This window comes from Rhipicephalus microplus, chromosome X, assembly GCF_043290135.1.
Source record: "Rhipicephalus microplus isolate Deutch F79 chromosome X, USDA_Rmic, whole genome shotgun sequence".
Classification (NCBI taxonomy): domain Eukaryota; kingdom Metazoa; phylum Arthropoda; class Arachnida; order Ixodida; family Ixodidae; genus Rhipicephalus; species Rhipicephalus microplus.
Window position 1 is genome coordinate 37,606,891 of NC_134710.1, and position 25,722 is coordinate 37,632,612.

Here is a 25,722-nt window from a genome sequence, read left to right on the forward strand (position 1 = left end):
TATGCATTGCATATTTGCAATAACTTTCAACAAGGTTGACGAGTTTTTGACTGTCATCATCAACCTGCGGAAGAGAAAGCAAGCCAGCTGGTCTGCTACTGTGGCAGCGTTGACAGCATGACAAGTTTACGGAAAAATAGCATTAAAAGTACTAGTAATAGTGCGAGCGCTGAGATGAATTTGCTCAAGGAGATACTCAAGATAGACATACGGATAAAGTTGTGCATACAGGTATGGCGTTTGTGGTGTTCGAATTGAAAGAGTGCTTTCAGCGGGCTTACGTATGAAAACACTTGTTTGTGGTATAATTGTCCAACTGTGAGCATCGTGTTCGCAAACAACACCATGTTCTTTGCTCTTTCTGACTGTCCGGGGAATTCAGGGAAAAACGCACAACAGCAGCGTCATAATTCCTCTCTTGTTTTGATGTCCTCAAGAGATGCAACCAAGTTTCGGTTTCACATCCTTTGCATTGGCCGTCGTGCGGAGCTAAGCATTTGCACCAGCAAATTACCTTGACTTCCGTATCTTTTTCAGGACATCTATAATGATTGCGCGAGTCGGGAGGACTTGGATGCCAAAAATTTGGAAGCTGCTGAGAGCTTGCGCACCTACAAAAAGACAGTGGAGGTAGGTGTTACGTTGGAGACTTTTTGCATGCATGTTATAAAGCATGAAGGGGCGATTGAGGCTCACGCACATATATTGACCTGACCTCGTGGGCCGTTTTTTTTTCATTGAATTGTTGATTATAGTACATATTCAAAGCAAGCATGCAGTGGATAAAATCTGCGGGAAATGCTACTTAGTGACCACAGGCTTTCCAGGTGCATAATCTTGCATTTGTGCGTCTTATATTCAAGGCTTTGAAAGCACTTGGAATGGAGCAAGACAAAGTTCAAGACAAGGAGAGGTTGACACTGAAGGCTGAAGAGTGTGTGAGAGGAATGAAAATGTGAGTGCTCACCCGCAGTGTTTCATAAATGCAATACATAGAGTATTCAAAATGTGGCATTTTTCAGCAACACTGAAGCACTACGCAAGGCAAACCTCTTTGCCGAAAAGAACATCCATGACCAGTACAGAGAGCGGCTCCTGTCTGGAGGACATGTCAGGCAAAGGTACTGCAACTTATGTTATGCCTTGCTGAATAAGTTACTGACAGATATTTTTAAAGTTTTAGGACTTCCACCACGTTATGTTCACACATGAAGTGATTGCAATTAGCATGTATGAAGGCTGGGGAAAACAAACACACTTGCAAGGTGTTTAATTAGATATGGTCTGGTCCATTGTAAGGCTTTGTCTGGCAACACAACACGGCCACTGTGGTCCGTGGTTGAGCAATTCTGGAAAAGTTCTTTTGTGGTTGATTCATGTGTCTCTTTTCTCACTACATCATGCACCATCTGTAAAAGAGTAAGTTTTTAATGTGACCGCAACACCAAACTTCCTGCTTGTCACTGCCTCATGATCCGAATTTTGAAAGTCTGAAAGGGAAAAGAAGGGGCACAAATGGTCCCCTGTTAAATAACTGCAGGACAGGATGGCCAACAGTTCATTTGCATTGAATGAGAGCCTAAGCCAAAATATTCTGGGCCAGCACCAGGGGTGGTTTTGAGTGCAATGTAGCGGTATACTATTGATGTAAAGAAGCGTGAGCGGCAGAAAGCGTGGCTTTCGACTCAGTCAAACTATGACATGCTTTGACTGTCGCTAGGCTAATCTGTGCTTTCAGCCATCGTTACCATTGCACTATAAAATTGTGCTCTGTCTGGCACTTTTGGCACCGAGAGTGTGTTAACCTAGTTTCAGGCTTGACTCGAATGATAGCGGTGCGTGAGCGCAAGCCGGAGAAAGATTCTAGCAGTACAGTGAAGCCGTCTGAAAGCACAAGTCTTGCCTAGCAACAGTCAAGGCATGTCGCAGCTTGTCTGAGTCGAAAGCCACACCTTTCGCTGTTCACGTTTCTTTCTAGCACAATAGTACGTACCTGATAAAGTTGCTTCTGCACATGGCAGTGCACGTGCGGTAGACATTTCAGACTGTCAAAGAAGGTTTCCTTGATGTTTCACAAGAAAAAAAGCACAAATTTTTGGGAGACGAAAAGCGTGAAACATGCTTACAGCCGTACTTGGGTTGAGAAGCTTCGCCTTTGAATTGTGGAATGTCTGCTGGCATGGCAGTTCATGGTGTGGCTTTGCTGCACTTGTGACAGATGGTGTGATGTGTTACCTGCTGAACTCGCAGTTTTCTGGTGTATATTGTTATGAATTCGGGTTTAATGGCATCCCACCGCTGCCACCACTGTTAGGAGTTCGCTGTGTCGCGATGGTAGCAGTAGCCAAGAGCGGTGAGCTGCCGAACGAATGTCGCTGAAGCCTTCGTCCAGAGGCGGAATAGGGAGGCAATTGTTGTTTTCAAAACTGCAACAGGTAGCAACGTTTACTATAGCAGCTTATCGTTTTTACAGAGCCTGCCAGCACGACGACATCGGCTGGGGTGAAATCTCTCAAACATGAGGCTGGCACGGCCTTAAATAACGTTTTTGTCCTTTCTCTGGGACCAGTTCCTGGTGCTCAGTGGAGGAGACGTAGCTTTGCCTGGAACTGCACAGTAGCTCGCCGCCGTCTGCGTGGAAGGTGGCGCTGGGAGGGAGAGAGTTGACGGGAATCGCCTCGTTCTTGTGGGAAGAAGCGCTCCCGAATGAGGACCATGCCTGCGACATAACAGCACCCCCGCCGCCAGACAATGCATTTAGAGTTTTCAGCCGTGTAGCACGGCTCCGAAGGAGGGATGCCGATTGACTGTTGAGAACTGTAGCCGTTCCACTCTCTCCACCCGTGGAGACTTTCACAGCACTGCAGCGGATCACTGGAACGACGGAGTCGAGCACAAAGCCAAACCACTCTGGCCAAAGCAAGTGCCCTCCAAATGCTGATCAAATCGCCAGACCAGCAAAAACGAAGATATTTCCTCGAGATTAAGCTGAGCTAAAAAATAGCATCACGAGCAACGTATCTCAGAAGGAATACATAATGTGGACACACTTTTAGCTAAGTGCTAGTGCATGACACTGCTAAACCAAACAGAATTTTTTTTTTCGAGGGACTCTAAATTGTGATTTGGGCAGATTGTGGACGATCGAAGCTGCTGAGGAAAACTGAATTTGGCCCCGAAACTACAATTTAGAATACCAAGCACTTCGCAATTATGCACATTGGTGTCGCTTGCAAGCGTCATACTGTTAAACATAACAAAGTCTTCCGACAAGCTCTTATTCAATGCGTGCAGCCAATGAGCATCCCAACAAGAGAAAACACACCCTAGAAAAAGCAAGAAAATAACACTGAAAATCAAACTTGCGGTTGTTATGCAAAAGAAAGCTAAACGTTTACCTATACACTAACACGCATACTAACACGTATATAATGTTTAATACAGAAGGTATTTTAAGCAGGGGCTTCTACTCGGCCTTCTCTGTTAAAATAATACTTTCGAAATATTATGAAAACAAAATCAAACAAACATATCAATGTCTGCTTCTCCGATGACAAGGAAAGTAAAACTTACAAAAATGGAGACGCATTCCTTGCTCATCAGCAGACAAGAAAACTGGAAAAATAATTATCGAAGCTGAGTAAAAGATCCAGCTTTAGTAATGGCAAGATGGGCCCCTCTCAGATGAACTCTGGGGAGTCGCGCTCGAGGTATCCGCTCTTGATACAGGCACAACTAACAAAAGTGTTTGCCGAACTCGGTAGCAGCAACTTCTGACGTACAGCCGCTTAACTCGAACAAGATGGCATCTGCATTGGGTTATTTACCCCGCCCGTTCGACCCGTGACACTTTCGTCACGGTGGGGAACAGCCTGTGTTGCGGCTCAGGGGTAAGTGGTGCTTCCCTTTGTGGTTGCCCCTAAATGGCAGGGAAAAAGATGAGACCAGGCGGTGAACTCGGTGTCTGAATTTAGTTGAAATTCGGTTTTTCTTGACGCGTTTCCCGCGTAATGTCGATCTCAGTGACAGTTTGAGCTCCGAACATTTTTTAGGAGGCCTTTTCGTGATGCTGCGCCTAGCCTTCAACCTGGCGTCTCGGCCGAGGACGTCATAACAGCGGCTTTAGCACGCTTGGCGCCAGTCTATACCGCGCGACGCTTCCGCCGACGCCTCTTTCTGTTGGGACTTCTCGCAATACTAGCAGCCTCGACACACTTACTTCTAAATGTGCTGCCTTTGACAAGTACTGCTGAAACTCCAGACTGGTTAACTAGCTATTCTTCGGGCCCGTTGCTAGCTGTTTCTGCTTGCGACAGAACGGGAGTTCCGATGCCTTTAAAGCCAACAAACGCGCCTAAAAAGCTTTCGATCGGTGGGGGTCTATCGCTGTCGTGGAATGCCCTCTGGCCTTTGAAGTCGGCCTCATGCTCTCGTTCACGAGATTTATCTGTAGCACTTTATGTCACGCATCCTGCTCAAGCTTTTGTCGACAGGCGTCAACCTCTAGCGCCTTGCGACGCGACTCGTCGTCAAGCTCTTTTTGACGTGATTCATCCTGATCATGTGCGCTGCGAAGCGGCTCCGTGTCATGCGCTTTATGATGCACCTCCGCGTCCTTAGTTATGCGATGGGCGTCGGCCTCTAACTCCTCGCGATGCAACTCAGCGTCTGGCTCCCTCCGTTGCACTTCGGGGTCTTGTACCTTGTGACGGGCCTCAATATCAGGCGCCTCGTGACTCTCCTCGGCGTCCCGCTCTCTCTGGTGCACTTCAGCGGCTTGTGCTTCGCGACGGGCCTCAGTCTCCATAGCAGTCACACTCTCTGCCCGCATCACCTCGAGAATTGCCTCCCTTGTTTTAGCGGACCCGGCGGAAATCCCCATGGCTCCACAAATTTCTAGGAGGTCTTGCACAAGGTATTGCTCTATCGCGAGGTCGTCCCTCGTGATGCTCCACTACTGATATTCATTGTACTCTAAAACTAATGTCATGGTTTAAAGCACGTAAATTATAAATTATAACCAACAAAACACTACTAACATCTGCCTGTGCTAGAGAGGTCGGCAGTCACATTCTCTGCCCGCATCACCTCGAGAATTGCCTCCCTTGTTTTAGCGGACCCGGCGGAAATCCCCATGGCTCCACAATTTTCTAAGAGGTCTTGCACAAGGTATTGCTCCATCGCGATGTCGTCCCTCGTGATGCTCCACTACTGATATTCATTGTACTCTAAAACTAATGTCATGGTTTAAAGCACGTGAGTTATAAATTATAACCAACAAAACACTACTAACATCTGCCTGTGCTAGAGAGGTCTGGCGGAAGGAACAGTAAACGTTGGGCACTTGCCCAACCAAAGTAGCCGACGATGGTCCAACTCGTGGCTGCCTTCGAACAATGTTGTAGGTGTCCTCGGGCCTGCAGGAGTCCGCTCCAACTTCGAGCTGTTGAGATCGGGGTGGCGGGTTCTACAGCAGTGAAACCTTGAAGACAGGGGTAGCGTATGCCAGCATATCCAAACCCTGATATCAGGTTGGTTGTGCTCGAGCTTCCAGGGGTCCAATCCGGCGTGCCAAACCTAGGGTAGCGTATCCCAGCGTAGCCAAACGCTATCACGGCAGTCGTCCTTGTGCTCAGAGATCCGATCAGGCTTGACAAACGTAGGGTAGCGTATCCCGAAGCTGCCAACCACTGTTTGAATTTCTGGTTTGTTGTGATGGTAGCGGTAGCCGAAAGTGTTGAGCAGTCAAACGGACTTTGCTGAAGCCTTCGTCCAGAGGCGGAATAGGGAGGCAATCGCTTTCAAAACAGCAACAGGGGGCAACATTTACATTTTTACAGAGCCGGCCAGCAGGACGACGTCGGCTGGGGCAAAATCCCTCAAACATGTGGCCGGCACGGCCTTAAATCATGTTTTTGTCCTTTCTTTGAGACCAGTTCTGGGTGCTCAGTGGAGGAGACGCAGCTTTGCCCGGAACTGCACGGTAGCTCGGCAGAGGAGGCGACGCAATCCCCGGAACTGCACAGTAGCTCGCCGCCATCTGCGTAGAAGGTGGCACTGGGAGGGGGGGGAGTTCGCCGAAACAGCCTAGTTCTCATGGGAAGAAGCGCTCTTGAACGAGGACCATGCCTGTGACATAACAATATACACCACTTGTATGCAGGAACATTGTTGTCCTGGAAGGTATGGTCACCGTCCTGTGTGGTACACTCTTGTGCCAGCACGTTGCTGCTCTCCTCAGAGTCAACCTTCACTGTTGTTCCATATGTATGTGTTACAATAGCACCATCATTTGTAGGCATAGTGGCAATATGCTTTCAAACAGCCACCACTTTTGCTTTTTGTATGCTACCCAGACTGTCTACACTCATTTAAACTGCAATTTAGGAAGTGAATTTTTCGTACAATACTTAAAAAAATGCTTCGTGTAGGTGTTTGGAGGAGGAGGAAATAACTTTATTCAAAGTCGGGTGAGTTGGTGGGTGTGGGCCAATGGCCCCACCTAGGTTGCGGCCAGGAGTCCTTGAATCGTGGCGGCTCCTTCAGCCTGCTAGATGGCCCACATCTGATCTTCGAGGATGGGGCTGAGCATTGCGGCTTCCCAACGCGCGTGAAGACTTTCATTTCATTTCATTTCATTTCATTTCATTTATTTATACTGTTAGCCCAGAAGTGGGCCGTTACAGGGTGGAAGTACAAACAATTATTCGCGAAAAAGAAGTACCGTACAGGTCTCGAGATAATTTCTCGGTATTATTGTGAGCAGCAACTCGAAGTTATACATAACAAGAAATGGAACACACATGCAATGCAATACATACGCGCAGAACAGCACATGACGCATTTGAGGCGGCACTTTTGCACCGCGCTGAAGATTTGAAACACAACTACTGCAGTCTCATGCAACCAACAAAAAGTACAGACGCACATCACTGTTATTCAGGAAATAAACGTTTGAGATTCTGTTCAAATGATGTAAGCGAGGAACAACCAATTATAGACTCTGGCAGCATATTCCAATCTTCAATAGCACGTGGAAAGTAACTAAACTTAAAGCAATCGTTACGTGGGACTAGGGGTGGTATGTACATATTATGGCGATGTCTGGAGTGTTCTTGTGTGTTGACCTGGAAGTAATCTGAATAGTTTAGTTTAAAATGATTATGAATTAACTGGTAGAGGAATTTCAGACGCTCAATCCTCGTCCTAAGTTCAGGACTATCCAGTCCAGCTTTTTTACAAAGTTCAGTAGGTGAATGATGTCGGCGATATTTATTAAAAATAAATCTCGCACCAAGTCGCTGTATTTTTGCTATTTTATTGCAGTTTGTCTTTGTGTAAGGGTCCCAGACAATTTTAGAATATTCGATAATAGGTCTGACCAGGGTTTTGTAAGCAAGACACTTTATATCAGATGGGGCGGTATAAAGGTTACGTCTAAGGCTATACAGTGCCTTGGTAGCCCTGGAGCATACATTATCAATATGAGTGTTCCACCGGAGGTCGGGCGTGAACCATAACCCAAGATATTTATAGTTTTGTACACGCTTAAGGAAAGCATTGCCAATCTGGTAGGTGTAATCTAGAGGTGCTTTCTTTCTAGTTATAGTCATGAAGACTGTTTTTTCTGTGTTCAAACTCATTTGCCATTCTTCGCACCAATCCTTTATTCTTTGAAGATTGTTGTTTAGATTAACTTGGTCATGTTCAGTCTCGATTCTGCTATAAACAACACAGTCATCGGCAAACAACCTTATCGGGACCGTAACCCGGTTTGGTAGGTCATTTATATATAACAAAAATAAAAGGGGACCCAGCACGCTCCCCTGGGGAACTCCGGAATTAACTGCAACTGCTCTAGACTGTTTATTTTTTATTTGAACAAACTGCTGACGGCAGCTGAGATAGGATGAAAACCATTTTGTCAAGTGATTATTTTGAAACGTTTTGTCAATTTTAAACAGGAGCTTTGAGTGCGACACTTTATCAAATGCTTTTGCGAAATCCAAATATACCACATCAGTTTGACCACGCAAATTGATTGTTTTTGAAAGATCATGAACAAATTCGATTAACTGTGTAGTTGTAGATAAGCCTCGGCGGAAGCCATGCTGCTTCGAAAATAATAGATTGTGCGTATCAAGATAGGACATCAGGTGTTTGTTAACAATGTGCTCGAGTATCTTTGAACATGTACTGATAAGCGAAATAGGACGGTAGTTGCGCTCGTCCCGTGAGGAGCCACTTTTGTGAACAGGGGTAATTTTAGCCCGCTTCCACGCTAGTGGGAAAGAGCCACTGCGCAGGGACGACTGAAATATTTTTGTAAGGAAGCGAGCCGCCCATTCAGCGTATCTGTACAGAAATTCGTTTGGTATACCATCAGGGCCGGGTTTTTTTTTTTTGTATTTATATTAAGTAAAAGATTTAGGACACCCTCTTCGTTAATTACCACATCATCGATCGGCCGCTGCAATGATGACGTAGAAAACTCGGGCAAAATGCCATTATCATGAGTAAACACAGAAGCAAAAAAAGAATTGAAATCATCAACACGTTGTTGAGTAATTTCAGGTGGCCTCGGGGAGCTTGCTGGGGGAGTTATAAAGCGCCAAAATCTTGAGGGGGCTTCCTTCAAGTATTTCGTCAATGTCACATTGAAAAACCGATCCCTGGATTGCTTGATCAGACGTTTCAGTTCTTGTCTCATTGAAGAAATGCAAGCTGTTCCTTCAGGGGTACAATGTTTTGCACAAGATTTTTGTTTCCGTTTTAGTTTTCTTTTTGTGTGAATGATTGCTCTGGTAATCCAGGGATTGGTTTTACAAATGCGTTTTCTAATCCTGGGTACATAGCTGTCTATGCACTTCCCTACAACAATTGAAAAGAAATGCCATAGCCTATCAGTGCCGCAGTCAGTGTTGTAAAGGACCTGAAATTCATCAAAGGACCTTTCAAGATAGTCCAAAATAGACACATCATCAGCCGCTATAAAATTCAATACAGTGCTAAGTGTGGGTTTACCCAAGGTGTCTGGGGACAATGCTAGGTGCGTTACTACCATTCTGTGGTCGGACAGGCCTTCTACAACTTCACAACGGCTGAGTAACGGCAACAGCTTTGGGGACACAAAAACCAAATCAAGGATAGATGACCTTGTAGTCCCTATCCGAGTAAATTCAGTGACACTTTGCGTTAGCCCGTAGCAGAATGCCAACTCCAGTAGTTGCTCAGCACTTGCAACCTGTTCCGATCCAGGAGACTGGGATAGCCAATTAATATCCGGAAGATTGAAGACCCCTAATAATAATACGTTATCTTGGAGGCTAAAATTAGAATCCATAAAATATCTTAGCTTTGCGATTATATCCAGAGAGGAATTCGGCGCTCTATAAATCCCTCCAATATACACAGTTCGTTCGCTGAACCCACACCTAATTCACAACATTTCTATGTCACAATTATCATCCAACACTGAAAACCTAATGTTGTCTTTAATAAGAAACGCAACACCACCACCTCTTCCTTGCCGGTCTTTTCTAACAATTATGTAACCTGTAGGTGTTACTTCGAAATCTGCTACGTCCGTATGTAACCAAGTCTCTGTTACGACCATTATATCCGGTTCATGCTCCAGGATTGCGGCTTCAACTGCATCAGCTTTATTCAGCAAACTTCTGGCGTTTACATTAATAACCTTAACAGATGCTGTTGGTCTCAATTTGAGTCAGTCAGAGCTGGTGAGACCTGGGCTAGCATACCTGAATCGCTCGTTGGTAGCCTCATTCCAGCCATAGAGAACGTTGTTTACTTTCAGTTTATCGATGATTAGTTTAACCTTTGCTCCCTTTGCTCTTTCATCCGCTTATGAAATCCATAGTTGTTTTCTGATTTCAACTACTCGTTTAGAGTAATCTTCGCTGATACTGAATTGTGTCCCCTTGAGCTTGCGGCAGTTTTTCAGTATTTTGGTTTTGTCCCTGAAGTCTCCTACTTTCAAGATGACCGGACGGCTTCTTTCAGGTATTTTCTTTCCTAGACGGTGAATTCTCTCAATGGATCTACACTTTGAGCCAAGTAACTTGTCAAAGATATCGTCATTCACCTTACTTAAGAGTACTGCCTCATCCTCAGATTCTTCTTCTTCCACTCCGCGTACAATAAGGTTGTTGCGTCTAGAACGATTATCTAAGTCATCAATCTGCCTGGCAAGAGCCGTCAATTTACTGTCTTGGCGACCAACACTTGATTCTATTATAGTAAGCCGGTTCTGTGTTTCACCCAACCCTTCAAGTTGTTTTTCAATAGTCTGGAGCCTAACATGTATGTCGGAAATGCTGGCATCCGTAGATGTCTGCTTGGCCTGAATTTCATTAACTTTTGCTAGTAGTTTACTCTGGTTACTTAATATTTCCTTCAGCATTTTTTCAACCTCGGGCCCAGGATTTTCCTCTACGTCACCGGACAACTTCAGTAACAGGCTTACAACTGATACACAGTCATTTAAGCAACCAAGAACAGTGTGTGGACTCGGCAGCACAATCAGGCAGGTACAGTTACTACGAAAACCATACTTTCGATCACCAACCTGCACAAGTAGAGGCACGTAAGGCGACATCGTCACGGCGGTGCTGCCGTGTCCACTGAAGGTCGAGACCATGGCCCTTGCTTTTATATGCTCCGGGCAGCTTGCTATCGGGGAGGCGGAGGACGTCATCGTGCTCCACGGGGGTGCACAGTCGACGAAGTCCACGTGGCACAGCGTCGTTGACGCCACTAGAGGCCGCGTACTCGTTATGGGCCCTAATCCCTCTTCATTCCCATAACATACACTCCAAAGTGGCTCTGGAGTCTCAACACTCACATCTGTCCGTTTTGTAGATATCGGGATATATAATGTGCGAGAGTGCAGGATTCGGATACGTCCTATAAGTTTATAGTTTGTAACTGCCGCCATTCGACAAACTGTCTTTTTGTTGATTTTGGGTGAAGGGGCGGAAATATGCCCCTCTGTAATCTATAATGTTTTGTAATATCATTGTATCTAGTCATTCTGGCTTCCCGCTCCCATTCTTCTACCGCACCATCATCACCGGAGGATGTTGAGGCGGCACTTGACAGGGCAGCTCGGTCGGTGAGCCCTCGAGCTGCGTCACGTACAGCCCCATTGTTGCTGTTCCCCGTGAGGGCGTGAGCAGGTGTCCATGTAATGTATGTATTTCTGTTGCTTGCTTGACACCCTCCAAGTAGAATGCGCAGTGCCTCCCAGGAGATGCGGCCGTTGGCAAAGTTTCTCACTGCAGTTAGAGAGGCACTGACAATTACGATTGCATTTGTCTGAGCTACTGCGAGCGCTATGGCTAGCTCTTCCACAGTCTCGATACTTGTGGTGTGTATGGTCGTGCATGTCGTACTGTGTTTGTTGCTGTCGATTACGGCTGCCGTAAACCCCCATCTGCGCTTTTATGGAGCAGGGTCTACGAAAACTGCGTCCTTGTAATTACCAAACTTTTTCTGTATTTCCTTTGCTCTGGTCTCTCGTCTGGTCTTATTGTGTTTGGCGTGCATGTTTTTTGGCAAGGGAGGTATCATCATCATTTCTCTGGTGCTTCTTATGATGTCCACCTTGACACCTTGTAGTGTGTGATAGGTTATGCCTAGTCGCTTTATGATATGTCTTCCTGCTCGTGTCTTAGAGAGATGTTCATATTGTGCCATATGTTACACCTCAATGAGCTCATCTGTGGTATTGTGCAGGCTTAGTTGTAGCAGTTTGTGTGTGTGCTAATCGGCAGCCCTATGGCTAGTTTGAATATTTTTCTAATGAGGCAATCTAACTTGACCTTTTTTGTGACTTGCCATTTCAAGTATGGCGCCACGTATACTATTTTGCTTATCACGAATGTCTGTATCAACCTTATCGAGTTGTCCTCCCTCATGCCACTGTGTTTATTTGCTATCTTTTTTATGAGTCTCATTATTTGAGCTACAGTTGCATCCAGTGGTCTGAGGGTGTCCCCGTTGTTGCCCTTGGCTTTAATGAGCAGACCAAGTGCCCTGATCCTTTCGACCATGGGGATAGGCTTTCAATCGGCTGTTCTTACCTGTATTTCCTCTCTATGAGCGAGATCATGTAGGCAGTTGCCTGGTTTGCGACTTCTACGAGTCGATCTGTACGGCAACAGCTTGAATTTTTCTGCAGAACAGGCTAGCCCAGTACCTTCTAAATATCCCTCCACCATTTCTACTGCTGTTTGAAGCGTTTCCTCTATTTGCCCATCACCCGTTTCTCACCCATAGGGTGATGTCATCTGCATATATTGTATGATGAGTCGTTCGATTGCTTGGAGCTTAGCCTAATGTCTAATTAGGGTCAGATTGAATAGCAGAGGCGATAATACCGAGCCTTGTGGCGTACCTGCATTGCCTATCTCAATTTCCTCTGAAACTAGGTCCCCTATTATGATCTTTGCCTTCCTTCCCGTTGGGAAATTACGCATGTAATTGTATGTCTGTTGTTCCAGTCCTAGATCGTTTACTTTTTTTAGCACCGTTGCAAGACCTTTTTGAAGTCTAACCCTAGAATGGCCTTTGTCGCTTTTCCTGGATTATCTATAATCTGATGTTTTAACTGTAGCATTGCGTCCAGCGTTGAGAGGTTCCTCCTGAATCCTATTATTGTGAGTGGGAGCATATCCCAATTCTCAAGATAGGTAGTTATCCTCTCTAGAATTATCTGCTCCATGAGTTTCTCTACGCAAGATGTGAGAAATAAACTCAAGTTCGCAATCTGCAATCACTTGCCTGGCTTGGGTGTTAACACTTTGCCGTCTTTCATTGTTGCTGAATCTGTCCTGCCTTCTATGATTTGTTAATGAAGTCACTTAACTTAGTTAAGGACTCATCGTTCAAATTACGTAGCATTTTGTTTGTTATGTCGTCTAGTCCAAGTGTTGATTTAGTATTAAGTTTCTGCAAGGCGGCCCTTACTTCTGCTTCACTGATCTCGTTGTCTAAATATTTGCCAGCTCTGTGTAATAAGGGTGTGTAATGGGAAGCACTTGACAGATGTATTTTTTCTTGATTTCATTGAGGAAACACTGCTCTGTACCTTGAAACGTTTGTATTAACCGATTAATATTATTCCTTTCTGCCAAATTGTTCCCGTCCGGGTTTAACAAATGTCTAAGGATGTTCCATGTTTTCGCCATTCCTATCTGGTTGTCCATGTCATTGCATTTTTCCTTTCACTATTGTCTGCACAGCTGTTGGGTGTACTGCTCTATATTCCTGTTCAATTTAGTTTTCCTTCTACGAAGTGGCCGGTTGTGTTTTTGTTTTTTCCACCTCCATTGTAACTCTTCCTTAGCTTCCCACATGTGGAGAAGCTTATTGTCTACACTCTCTAGCGGCACTTTCAGTAGCACCGTTTGCGTAGCTGCCATCACATTTCGTTTTAAGTTTTTGGTCCATTCCTCATTACTCTGTATCGTTTCATCGGGCTCGTCTCTGATGTTCCTGAACTTGTCTCAGTCGACAATTTTAATTTGTTTGCCTTTTGACTTCTGCGGCCCTGCCCTCATTGTTATTACAAGCATAGAATGATCATTTCCCAAGTCGTGTTGCATATTGGTCCACTGCGTGTCCAGTATGTTTTTGGTGAATGTCAAATCTGGTGTAGTATCCGTGCAAATGCTAGAACCTTTTCTCGTAGGAATCGATGGATCACTCGTTAGTGCCAGGCCCTCCTCCTGCGTGCCCAACCACAAGTTCCTGCCTTTCTGGGTTTTGACCCTGTATTCTTATGCACCGTGCGGGGCGTTGAAATCGCCTTCAATCACTACCGCTTGGTTGCCCGTTATAGCGAGAGTTTTGCAAAACAGTGTGCAGAATTGATGCTGTCTAGATTTAGACTGCTGATTTAGATTTGTCTAGACTGCTGTAAATATTTAATACAAAGAGACTGTCCTTTGTTTTCTGGATGGATATGAGTTCGAGGAGAATGTGATATTTCACTTAACCAACGTTGTCAATACCTTTGTCTTTTCATCGGCACTGCTGAATGACTTGTATCCCGACAATTTGGCCATCCCAGGCATTTCTTCACCATTATATTATCCAGGGTGCTGCTGTCTTTAAGATGTTGTTGCAAAATGTGTCGGTCTTAATTATATCCTCGTCAATTCCATTGCCAAATCGTGTAGCTATTTTGTCTGTTTATGGCAGCCTTACAGGCTCTCTGATCTCTTGGTGGGCGCTGAGGTCTTAGCGTACGGCTTGAAAGAGGTCTTAACCGGGTCCCCACTACTTGTCTGCGTTCCCCATATTGCTAGCCTGGCATCAAAATTGGCCAAAATTTGCTGCACTTCCTGCAATATCGTCTTGCCTAGTGCCTCAATTTTTGCCTCTGTGTTTGCCTCAAATCTAACGTCTTGTTGTTCAAGCTTAGTTTGCGATTTGCTTTCAATCTGTTTCATTTTGGCTTCTATGGTGTTTGGGAATTCCTCCTGTCCTTCTAGTGGCATCCCCACTGATTTGGGTTTCTTTACCCCGCTTTTATTCGGAGTGTTCTCGTGTTTCGGTTTAATGGGGGTGAGGGCATCTACCTCTTCGTCCATTGCTGTGCCTTTTTCCTCCGTTCTAATTTGCGAGGTTTCCTCGTTACATGTAACCCCTCCGCTTTTCAGAAGGTCATTTTCTTCCCTCACTTTTCTAATCTCATTCATAAATGCAACATTGCTCCGCCTAATTTGCGCCAATTCGTTCTTTAGTGCCTTAACCCTACTTTGAAAAGCATCCTCTGCCTCCGCGCGCGCCCTGGAAGCTGCGTCAGTCCAGCTCACCTGAAAGGGTCCCGCAGTGCCACAATGCCGCTCGGTCCTTTTGGGCTTTGGGATTCCTCCCTCCTGTGCTAGGAGAGACCCGGTATTGCTGATCTCGGGTCTGTACCTCGATCTGGACCTCGATTTAAATCTCGACTGAGATGTGGTGGTAGTGGACATAGAGTGGCTTTTTTCTTGTGCTTGAAACTTGGGGAAGGCTTTCGGTCCGGATGTGTCTCGCGTCCGATGTTCCGATCGTTGATACGAGTCGCTCCATCTTTGCCTGTACAGTGCTTTCACTTCCGTCTCGTAGTACATTACTACTTCTTCCTCTCGTCGGGCTCGTTCCCAGCAGCGTCGTTTCAGCAGGTGCGGTATCTTGTATCTGGCCTTGCAATGGCGATCCGCTGTAGAGTGGTCTTTGGCGCACAGCTGGCACTTAGCTTTGCACTCATAGATCAAGTAAGTGTTGACCTTCTTCACTATCTACCCTTGTGTAACCAGTGTTTGTAAGTTAAATACTCTATGCTGGAAATTCCAGCTAACTCTTTAAAAAATCATGAAAAATAAGTTTTGTAAAAAATATATTTTCCAGAAATAAAATCTGTTCATTCATTCATTAAAAAGAAAACCCTTTCAGAAAAAAAATAAGTCTGTAAGCTGCAGGAAACATCAAGAAATGTCAAGGATGTACTTATTATTTTGCTGAATAAACAAATTTACAATTTAATTTTCTAATTATTGAAGTTTGAAGGTTTTTTGTATAAATATTGTGGCTGTCATATCAGTTTTTAAACTACAGCTAGCATTGTCTAAAGCCTTGCAGTGCAAGAAAACTAGGTTTATTTTAAACTCAATGCACGAGAAACACTGCAAGTCTTAAGCATATTCAATTTCCACTGGTGATCTGTTGTAATAAATGTGGTGCCAAATTCGAAATGTGGGTGCTATTTTTTCTAGCTCAGCATATCCAGCAGCCAGCATGATTGCAAGTTTTAGCTAGCGAAGAAATAGTTTATATATGTTGAAGTGGCTGCTCCAGTTGTTGCAACATGTCAGTGCTGGACATTTTGTTTGCTCTAGATCTGCGGTGCTCTATGCACAGAGTGACAGTTTCATGTGAAAAAAACAAAACAAAAAAACACCAGACTTTTGCTGGCTGCAGGCCTTCTGAGAATCACTTTTGCTTTGCTTTTTCAACGACTTAAGATAAGGCATTGTCGTCTCTATGACTGCAAGCTCACCTTTGTCAATAACCTCCAATTATTTCTAGTTAGAAAGTTTATTATTAAAATTTTCAGTTAATTAACTGTGAAGTTTGCTGTTTCACACATTTATCAACAGCTGCTGTAGTTGACAGCTTGTTCCTTGGGAGAATTGCTTTTTTTGCTTGAAAAACCTATGTTTAATGATTTTTGTCAAGTGTTTGCTAAAAAACCTGGTATACTGCTAGCGTCACAGGCAGAGTACTTTCATACTCCCAGAGGGGGTGGGGTGCCCGATTTACGACTTAGTTTTTCACATCTGATACAGCTGTTATATACCTTCCTCTTGAGGGTATACCTTCCTCTTGAGGGTATACCTTCCTCTTGAGGGTATACCTTCCTCTTGAGGGTTAGTGGCAGATTATCATTCATGATTTGAGGATGCTTGCCGAATGTAATCCACCCCATTCTTTTTCTTCTAAGTATTTCACTTTCATGGTTCGGCTCCATGGTTACTACTTATCCTAACGAAACATATTCCTTTATAACTTTCAGTGTGTCTCCACCTATCTCAAAGTGCTGTTTTCTGCTGAGACTGTTGCACATTACTTTAGTTTTGTGCATACAAATTTTCAGACCTACTTTTCTGCTTTCTGTGTCCAATTCAGTAATCATGAGCTGTAATTCCTCCCCTGAGTAACAAACCGGTGTTAAGGATATCATAGCTAAAATCAAGAAGAAATGGACATGGGCTGAGCATGTTAGCACGTAGGCAGGATAACCGCTGCTCATTAAAGGGACACTAAAGCCAACTATTAAGTCGATGTTGATTGTTAAAATAGTAGTCTAGAAACCTTGTAGTGTTACTTTTGTGTCAAGGAAGGGCTTATTTTTAAATGAAATCGCATTTGAGTGGTCCGAATCAGGTTAGCGCATTTCAATTTACCCGCTTCAAGAACTGGACCGTTTCAGGTTGATGTAGTCAGGAGTCTGCCCAGGCGACTGGAGCCAGCCAGAGTCTCAGGGAGATGTCGAGGAGAGGAGCCCAGAGCTGTTAACAGTAGTTTTTATTTACATTATTTACAGGTAGTGTGTTACATGATGGTGGTCGCATCATGGAAGCTCTCGATGAAAGTTTGATGGGAGCTTGTCTGGGAACCTGTCTGGAGCGTCTCAATGCTCGCGCTTTATGCCCTGGCCTTCACAAGATTTCCTGCAGGGAAAAACAATAGATGCCATGACAGTTCAATGAAATTGCCATCTTCATCTCCGCCCCCAAAAAAGGAAGATGAAACCCCGCCTCCTTCACAACCTAGGAAAGAGCAAAGAAGCGTGAAGCAGCCACGGCGGTTGCATTTTATTGATGAATGGAAACGCAAGGGTGTTTGCATACTTAGATTTATGAGCATGTTAAAGAACTGCAATTAGTATAAGGCAGATTGGACATGGTTATTGAGTGGTTATGGTGCTAAACTGCCCAATGAAGGTTGTGGGATTGAATCGCGGCCACATTAGTCGCATTTTCAATGGAGGCCACAGTGATTGAGGTTCGTGTGCTCAGATAAAGGACTCCAGCCGGCCAAAATTTCCAGAGCCCTTTCTTACAGCGTCTCTCATAATCATATTATGGTTTTGCAATGTTAAACTCCAATCATAATTACTTATTTTGAATATTATTGGTGTAAGGTAATCTTGAAGCCCATACTACTGCATACCTCTTAGTTATGTTGGAATTGTGGCATGTAAATCTCCAGAATTTAATTTTTTTTTAAACCCCAGGTAGTAAATGTTGTCTAATCTCTCCAATATAGTAATGTGCCTTATAATCATATCATTGTTTCAGTGTGCAGAAACCCAGAATGACTTTTTTTAATTAAAAATCTATTATTTATTATAGCAGTGAAGTCTGATTAATTTTCTCATTTACCAACATATCCATGCTAAGATCCCATGCAAGGAACTAAAAATGAATCGTGGATCTTGTGCTAAATAAAAGTGTTTGAAAAGTGAAATTTTCTAATTGAGTTAGGCAAGAATGCTTGAGAAAGATGATCCCGGAGTACCAAATTGTACATAATACATTGTAATTTCCAAGAATCTAAGAAATGTAAAATATAAAGTTTGCATGTAGTGTGTTCAGCCTAAACTTTGGTGTACATTTATTCAATATTATCATCATCATCATCATCATCAGCCTGACTACGTCTACTGCAGGACAAAGGCCTCTCCCTTGTTCCGCCAGTTAACTCGGTCCTGTGCTTGCTGCTGCCAATTTATACCCGCAAACTTCTTAATCTCATCTGCCCACCTAACCTTCTGTCTCCCCCTAACCCGCTTTTCTTCTCTGGGAATCCAGTTAGTTACCCTTAACGACCAGCGGTTATCCTGTCTACGTGCTACATGCTTCAGAGTGCTTGACAAATGTGCTCCACCCCATTCTTATTCTTCTAGTTACTTCAATCTAGAAGAATAAGAATGGGGTGGAGCACATTTGGCAAGCACTCTCAAATTCAATATGTATGTCCATAAAACACAGTAGTTTTTGAATGTTACAACTGCCTTCAGTTATATGGAACATTATAACACTATCAATATCATGTTCATTGAAAAAGTGTTATTTTTCAGAATTTTGTATTTTTTTCAAGTGATGTAACAATGGTGAGACTGGAAAAAGAACTGGTGAGACTGGTGAGACTGGTGAGAAAAAGAACTGGAATGGTGAGACTGGTGAGACTGGAAAATGAGTGCATCTGTAAGCTGGTTAAAAATAAGAAAGTATTGTTGAATGAAGGGAAATTATTGAGCGAATTCATCTTCCCAGGATATAGACCCAGGGTCTGGTGGCTCTGCAGCGACTATACCAGTGGGATAACTTATTACTGTCTTCACTTCTATCATTTTCTTTCTCTCGTTGCCTCTAAAGTCCAACAAGTATTCACAAGTCTTAAGTAATGGATCTCTTGAATTGAATTGAGTAGTTAAAACTATTTGATTCAAATTAAATATTTTGGCATTCTAATCATTTGATCCTCTTTTTAATCTGAATATGCATATATGAAATAAAGCACACAGAAAATCATGTGCATGGGGCTTTGTGAGGTCAACGGTGACCACCTATTCAAAGTTACAGCTCATGATTAACACTTCATAATCGGATGTACTACTTTTGTAAGTGCTTTCTTATCTCACAAACTGTTTCCGAGTAGAATGTGTTACCTGTCGGACATGTCTCATTGGTTTGTGGTGTTTCTGCTGTTGACATACAGTGTTACAGTTGTGTAGTTATTATGACCTTGTATTTGAAATATTACTTTATCATTCTAGTTTATTTAGAGCTTCCATCCACTATATCTGACATTTGTTTGCAGCACTTCATTTTACGTGGTGCAGTCTTAGGCGAGAAAGCATGTCCTTATCATTGCTTAAGTACCAAGCCTAAAACACATACTTTCCTGATGAATAGAAGTGTGACAGCTGTGATAACGATTCTTAACTGTTCAAGTTGTCTTGGCTGATAAACAATGTGCATATGGTTTGAGAAACTTGGCCAATGCTTTCATGTAGTCTTCTGTTCTACAAAACTCACTACAGAATGCTTTGACAGGGCATTAAGTTTCTTTTTAACCTGCAAGGTATGCAGAAAATGGAAAGCAGTGAACAGTGGTGCATTACAATAATCCAATGGTGTTCTATAATTTTACGTTTATAATTATTTATCAGCTGTATTTTAGTCTAGCCTCGCTTTAGTATCACCTGCAATGAAAAACATAACATGCCATGTAAAATAACGATCTTTTAGGGGCCGTGCAGATAAGGAAACTCTGCTGAGGAGTACATCTGGCATGACGGAGAATCTGTTTTCCATCAGCAGAATGATGGCAGACCAGGTCAAGTACAGTGAAAATGCATTAGATCTACTTGGTGAGTAATTCCGTTTTGTGTTATGTTTATTGTGAGTGCAATAGGATATCTTTTTAGAGTCACAAGTGGCTGCCTTATAGGAACCACCACAGTGGCCATCTCATTCTTCCTCCGACCAAGGATGGGACCACAACTTGTACTCTGGCTGCTGCGGCTGCATCCCAATCGGGACTCAACATAATGTTCGTGTACCAAGCATTAGGTGCACCGCAGGTGGTGAAAATATATCTGGACCTGCAAGTTCATGGCCTCCTTATTGCTTTGGGATGTCATATACGATCTGTCAATTTGTAGCTTTTCTTTACAGCATGGTAGTGCTGCTGGTTTGGATAGTTCATTTTTAATCATAGTGTGTGTAAAGTATCAACGTAAAACAAAGGCACCAAAACAAGAACACATGAGGAAAAGTGCTGCCAATCTCAAACGTTATGCTATACCAATATAATGTCATCATTCAAAAATGAAAGAAGAGAAACTCTTCAATGGACTTTTTTCTTCTGTGAGACAAAAAAGTTACTCAATATCTGCTGCCATGGCCGTGACTCGCCTTAACTAACACTCCCAGAGCAAAGTCTTTTACATATAGTAAAGGCCCAAGAAGGTGGATGGAGGGGTGCAGCCGCCGTCATAGCACATGTGGTAGTGAAATGCACATGTTGAGAGTTCAGCTGCTATTGGAAGCAAGTTGTTTCTTCATTTACTTTTGTTTCCCTTGAGTGTTTTGTCTGCAGTTCAAGCTGCAAAAACTACTGCTTTGCCTTACGTTTATGTGTTGGCTTCATACGGCTCTTCTTGAAGAAGCATTCATAAGAGTAAACAAGTTGAAGACAAAAAGCAAGGAAAAAAAAAAGGTGGTAGTATTGATGAACTTTAACACTGTTTCTTGCGTTGCATCCTCCTATGATACATTCGTGTGATGTTTATCTGACAGCTCATCTCACAAGTGGGCAAAACTGGAGACCTCTTGTTATAGGTGTTAGCAAACGGAAAGTAATGCAACACTCAAGTTCTTTACATACCACAAAGTATGGCTCTGAAGCTAATGTCAAAACAACTGTCAGAGGAGGTGGAAGAAATTTTTTGAAACCAATTCCTGAAGCACCACTTCTGTTAGAGCAGGAACCAGCCATGTTCTCTTAGTCTTGTGCAGCTTAGGATTGCCTTTTCTAGACATATTGGTAGTAGTTTTTACATGTGGTTGCTGGTAGTGAAGCACAATTAAGGGACTGGTCTTGAGACATCTATTGCAGATAGGCGATATTGTAGTCTAAAGCCACATAAGCTGGCTTCTGCATTTTGTAAAGTTGGCTTTACTTTTGCTTGTTTTTCATATTCCAGTGGGCACATCATCAATGATTACGGAAAGCCAACAGGAATCTCGGCAGATGGGTTTTGCGATTCTACAGTCACAGAAACTTCTCACTAAGTATGGCCGCAGGGAGATGACTGACCGTGTGCTTATTTTCCTAGCACTTTTGTTCTTCTTTGCCTGTGTTCTCTACGTGCTGAAACGAAGACTCTTTTGAGGAGTGAAATAGCCCCGTTATTGCCATATACTGCTACAAAAGGAAAGAAGACTGCCACTTTCTACAACGAAGTTCTGTGTCCTGGGAGTGACAAGCCAGAGGATAAATGTGAACATTGATAAATCAAACTGCATTTTCAAATTCTCAGTGATTTTGATGCTGTGCAGAAATGTGCGCACCGAGGTTTATTTGTGCAATGTCAAGTGAGGGGGCCAAGGCAGGCAGGTTGCAACATGATCCTTTATTCATAAGAAGAATAAACAAGCACTTTTACATCCAGTATAAGCACTTCTCTGTACAATCTCATCACAATCATGGTACCAGAAGGTTTCAATTGTTGAAGCGAGGAACTTGTGTAAAGCATAGCACATGCCCCCCCCCCCCCCCCTCCTGACCCCCCAATTTATGTCAGATGTCAGAGTCTATACATCGGACAAGGGTGACAAATAACATGCCTGTACATACTCAACAGGAAAACATAAAAACTCCCAGCGCTGCTGCCATATTCTGTAGATAAACGTGACATCTTCATCTCATTTCCTGCTCTTGCACAGCAAATCCCCTGCAAGATGGTTTCCATACTAAAATAGGTTGAGAGAGTGTGAAGTTCTGTACAACAGTTTTGTAACAAGTAGAGACAGCTGATGGTGGGCCTTAAATTGCTTTGCGAAGATATTGAGAGTACCAAGGCACAGTCATGTGTTCCTTTTACAAACAGCTGGAACGTGCAATGTGAGGGGGTGGCTATGCGTTACCTTCTGTCATATCTGTTGGAGTAATGTCAATTTAGCTTGCGCTTATTTTGCCACACTGCACTAGCACACTGATACGCACATTTTGCAACATTGCAAGCATCGAGATGACTTTCTTTTTGCGAAGCCTTTACAATGCAATACAAATGTCCATGTCTCACTGCATGACCAGTGGTAGCCATAAGGGCAGGAAAAAATATTGTCTGCAGGGCTCCACTTCTTTTGAGTTGTGTGTAACAAGTGTGTAAACTAGTGATTTTCGTGAACCAGGAACTTGCATGGTGCAGTGTACAATGTGGCAAAATAATGCGGCTAAAATGACTTGTGTAACACACTACTTGAATGCCCTACCCCCATTTGGGAGTGTGTGCCCCTGGTGTACATGCAGATATAAAGCGACTAACGTTGGCACCGATAGAGCATGACTACATAGGTGGGCAATACTCCAGTATATCAAACCGTTGCTGGATTGAAGTACAAATCCCACAATAGCAGGAAGGAGTGTTGCCACAGCTGTATACATATATATATATATTAAAAACATAAAAACGTGACTTGTAGACTGCCACCAGGACATAAGGTGCTTCGTGTGTGTGTGTCTGTGTGCACCCACTCGACTGACTGGCTTCCATAGTTTGGCACACACGCACAACTGCCACAATTAAGAAAGTGAATGCCCTGAACCTAAGTTAATGCCACTGCTTCAACAAGATGGAGGGCATAGACAAAGTGTGTATTTTTTAAAGTTTATAACTTTTTTGTCATTGAGCACTGCAGCTTCAAGGCCCTCAAGCAAGGCTGCTATATAACACAAAGGGTGACAAAAAGAAAACACTTGGAACAAGAAAACAGAGTAGCCCACAGTTCCAACAATGGAATGAGAAAGCTGCCAAGTAATGCCTTCAGATCAGCTTAGATGGCAGATCTGCTGAGGGAAAATATGTATTTATATATATGTATATATATCGATACCACAAAGTGGTAACAGCTACTTTTCACACTGCAGGTACTGTAAAATAACTAGACAAGACACGCACTTTACAAAAATATTGGTTTTGTACATCTCTCCATCCATGGTGCACTCAACCAGCACAGGATTGGTGTGCAGGTGGCAACGCGAGTCCAAAAACAAAACGTCATTGCACATCTCCGCTTTTGCATCCTGCTACTCCAGCTAGCCGTGACCATTCTGTCGTGACACAGCAAGCCAACCAAGAGAACTATGAAGAACAGAACGCATGTGAGGCGAACAAGAAGCTCACATGAAAGCCACACCAACAATGCAATAAACATATGGTTGTCCATACACTCAAAATGGACAACACAGCAGAGTTAACACAACAGGGTTCCATCATTGCCATGAATGGCATTGGATGAGACTGCACGCCCTGGGTGCAGTACAAGGTAGCCACAGCAATCGAGAAGAAATGTGTAGATTTGTAGAGAAAATACAAAGCTCAAGATGGGCTGCTAGCTTCTAAGCAACAGAACTCTTTGTAAACTTTTTAGAATGACAGTAAGGAACCAATGTGTATTATCCCAGCCCGCCAGCTAAAAAAGAAAAAAAAAAGTAAATTCTGAAAATAACCTCGAACAACATATACAACAGGTTGAGGGAAGGTAGGGAGTTGGACATTATTTTTAAGTGTAGCGAGTTACAAGCAACTGCTGCTATTCAGGCACAGCCTTCTACAATTTGCCTAGTAACTTCCTGTAAAGCAGCAGATTACAAGAAAGGCACTCAAATGACTAGTGTTTCACTGACTTGAATTTTCTGAAGGCCCATGCCTTAGCTCTTTGCCATAGCATGGCTCTACAACAACAAAAGCATGGTGCCGATAGCGGTACATGTTGTGCTGTGGTATTGCATGCTTGGTTGTTCCCTTCAGGATTTTGTATAGTCAGGTCTCACAACTACCTTGCACTTCTGATGACCTGAGGCAACTTTGAACTTGAAAAAAAAAAAAAAAGAACAAATCAAACTACACAGGAAAACATTTGGGCAACAGTGCATAAAACTATGATTTATGCTTTCTACAACAGCACACTTATATATCTAAAAAAAAGTAACACTCATATTTACAACATGCATATTTACATATGTATAAAGTAGCTATTATCGAATAGTACCCATATCATTGCTCTTGCGCAAAACAATGCAACACACTCATTTCACCCGACAGAAAAATGACACTATAACAATTCTAAAACAAAAAAGTATTTTATTCTGAAAGCCTTCTAGCAGCATTCAAAACTGCAGTACTATAGCCGACTACAATTCAGGCAAGCAAAATGCACGTATGGGACAGCCTTATTGTTACACTATCTGGTGGACTGTCTTGTGTCTGTCAGCATTAAATACTAACAGGCATAACTGCGACAAAGCACTTTTCAAAACAAATATAAATGAGAGGAGGCAAGCCTCAGAGCAGAAAAGAAGCCTCTGGTAGAGGTCTTTCTCAATGTGCTCACATGATCAATGATTGGCCTCTTGCAAGGCCTATACAGTACCTGACCAAGCATCAAAGCAGGGTGACCCGTATAGTGTTTATTAAGAAGCCTGCAACCGACGCCAGAACAGACTCCCAAAGGGGGAATACAGCCCGCGGTTCCCCTGTTGTACAACAAGCTCACTTTTATATCACAGCACCGTTAACAACCGAAAATGCGAAGTAAGGGCTCCCAATCTTGAGGGAGAGGCTGCTCAGGCTGGCTCGGCAGCAGCCACAAGACAGGAGGCTCACAGTTCCGAGAGGCCTCCATCAGGGTTTCCTGCTGCGATGCTGCTTAGCACTCTGTTCACAAACTCAGTCGTGTGTCCAGCCACTTTGACTGAAACTGAATGAAAACAGTGGTCTTGAACAGCTGCACCACACGGCCAACACGGGCTTTAGCAACAAAACCTATATACATGCACTGCACGGAAAATAGCTACTTTATCGAAGTTAGCAACCAAGCAGGTTGCCACACTCTCTTTGCTCAACACTAAGCATTTGTCCACTGTATGAGTGAACTATTCCAACAGGCAATGCTGAGAGGTGAAATATCCATGAGAATTTAAGTACTAGACATTTATTAAAATAACGACTCATTAGTCTCTCACAATTCTTGTTTTGTTGCTTTCATCTTACATATAGCACAAAAAACACATTGATGAAAAAACACAGACGTGTACTGCTTTCCGTTTGCATTAAGCTCATTTCCTTCATTTCAAAGCAAGACATTTCAGAAATGCTAATATTATTTGCTATACTGCTTGGTGCAGCATAGCATGCAATTGCCATAAAACCCCAAATAGCAAACAACTACTTTCGCCACAATTGGGATGCCATAGTAATCGACCACAGTCATGTGGTTTGCATAAGTTGGTTTACATGTGGTTTACACTGAAATTTCAAGTTTAAGTCATGTCAATGTTCCACAAAGTTACATGGGATCCTTGAAATAACGCACACTGATATATACAAAAAAAGTTTTGCATTTACATGTGAGGTGC

General features: G+C 43.3%; 2 protein-coding genes across 4 annotated transcripts in view; one reads left to right on the plus strand and one right to left on the minus strand.

The window, feature by feature from the left end:
* Positions 1–35: 35 nt before the first annotated feature.
* Positions 36–21,759, plus strand: Sec20 (vesicle transport protein Sec20). Its single transcript, XM_037426819.2, has 6 exons — positions 36–231; positions 538–630; positions 864–955; positions 1,023–1,121; positions 19,827–19,948; positions 21,287–21,759. Exons 1-6 carry the CDS (start codon positions 118–120, stop codon positions 21,472–21,474), a joined length of 708 nt encoding a protein of 235 aa, XP_037282716.1. The 5' UTR covers positions 36–117; the 3' UTR covers positions 21,475–21,759.
* The window catches only part of REPTOR (repressed by TOR), a 41,408-nt gene continuing 32,761 nt past the window's right edge, over positions 17,076–25,722 (minus strand). For 2 of the 3 annotated variants that reach the window (XM_037426815.2, XM_075876239.1), the window contains exon 4: positions 21,695–25,064. In XM_037426815.2, coding sequence (XP_037282712.1) covers positions 24,967–25,064 — 98 coding nt within the window. In that variant the 3' untranslated portion in view covers positions 21,695–24,966. Of the gene's footprint in view, positions 17,241–21,694; positions 25,065–25,722 lie in introns of those variants that run through there. The other variant, XM_075876240.1, reaches the window with a different exon arrangement.

Excerpts from the sequence above, each read along its gene's own strand:
- Sec20 (XM_037426819.2), top strand. The coding sequence starts at position 118 with ATGACAAGTTTACGGAAAAATAGCATTAAAAGTACTAGTAATAGTGCG. Across the intron at positions 631-863 it reads CCTACAAAAAGACAGTGGAG|GCTTTGAAAGCACTTGGAAT; the intron begins GTAGGTGTTACG and ends CTTATATTCAAG. Across the intron at positions 19,949-21,286 it reads AAATGCATTAGATCTACTTG|TGGGCACATCATCAATGATT; the intron begins GTGAGTAATTCC and ends TTCATATTCCAG.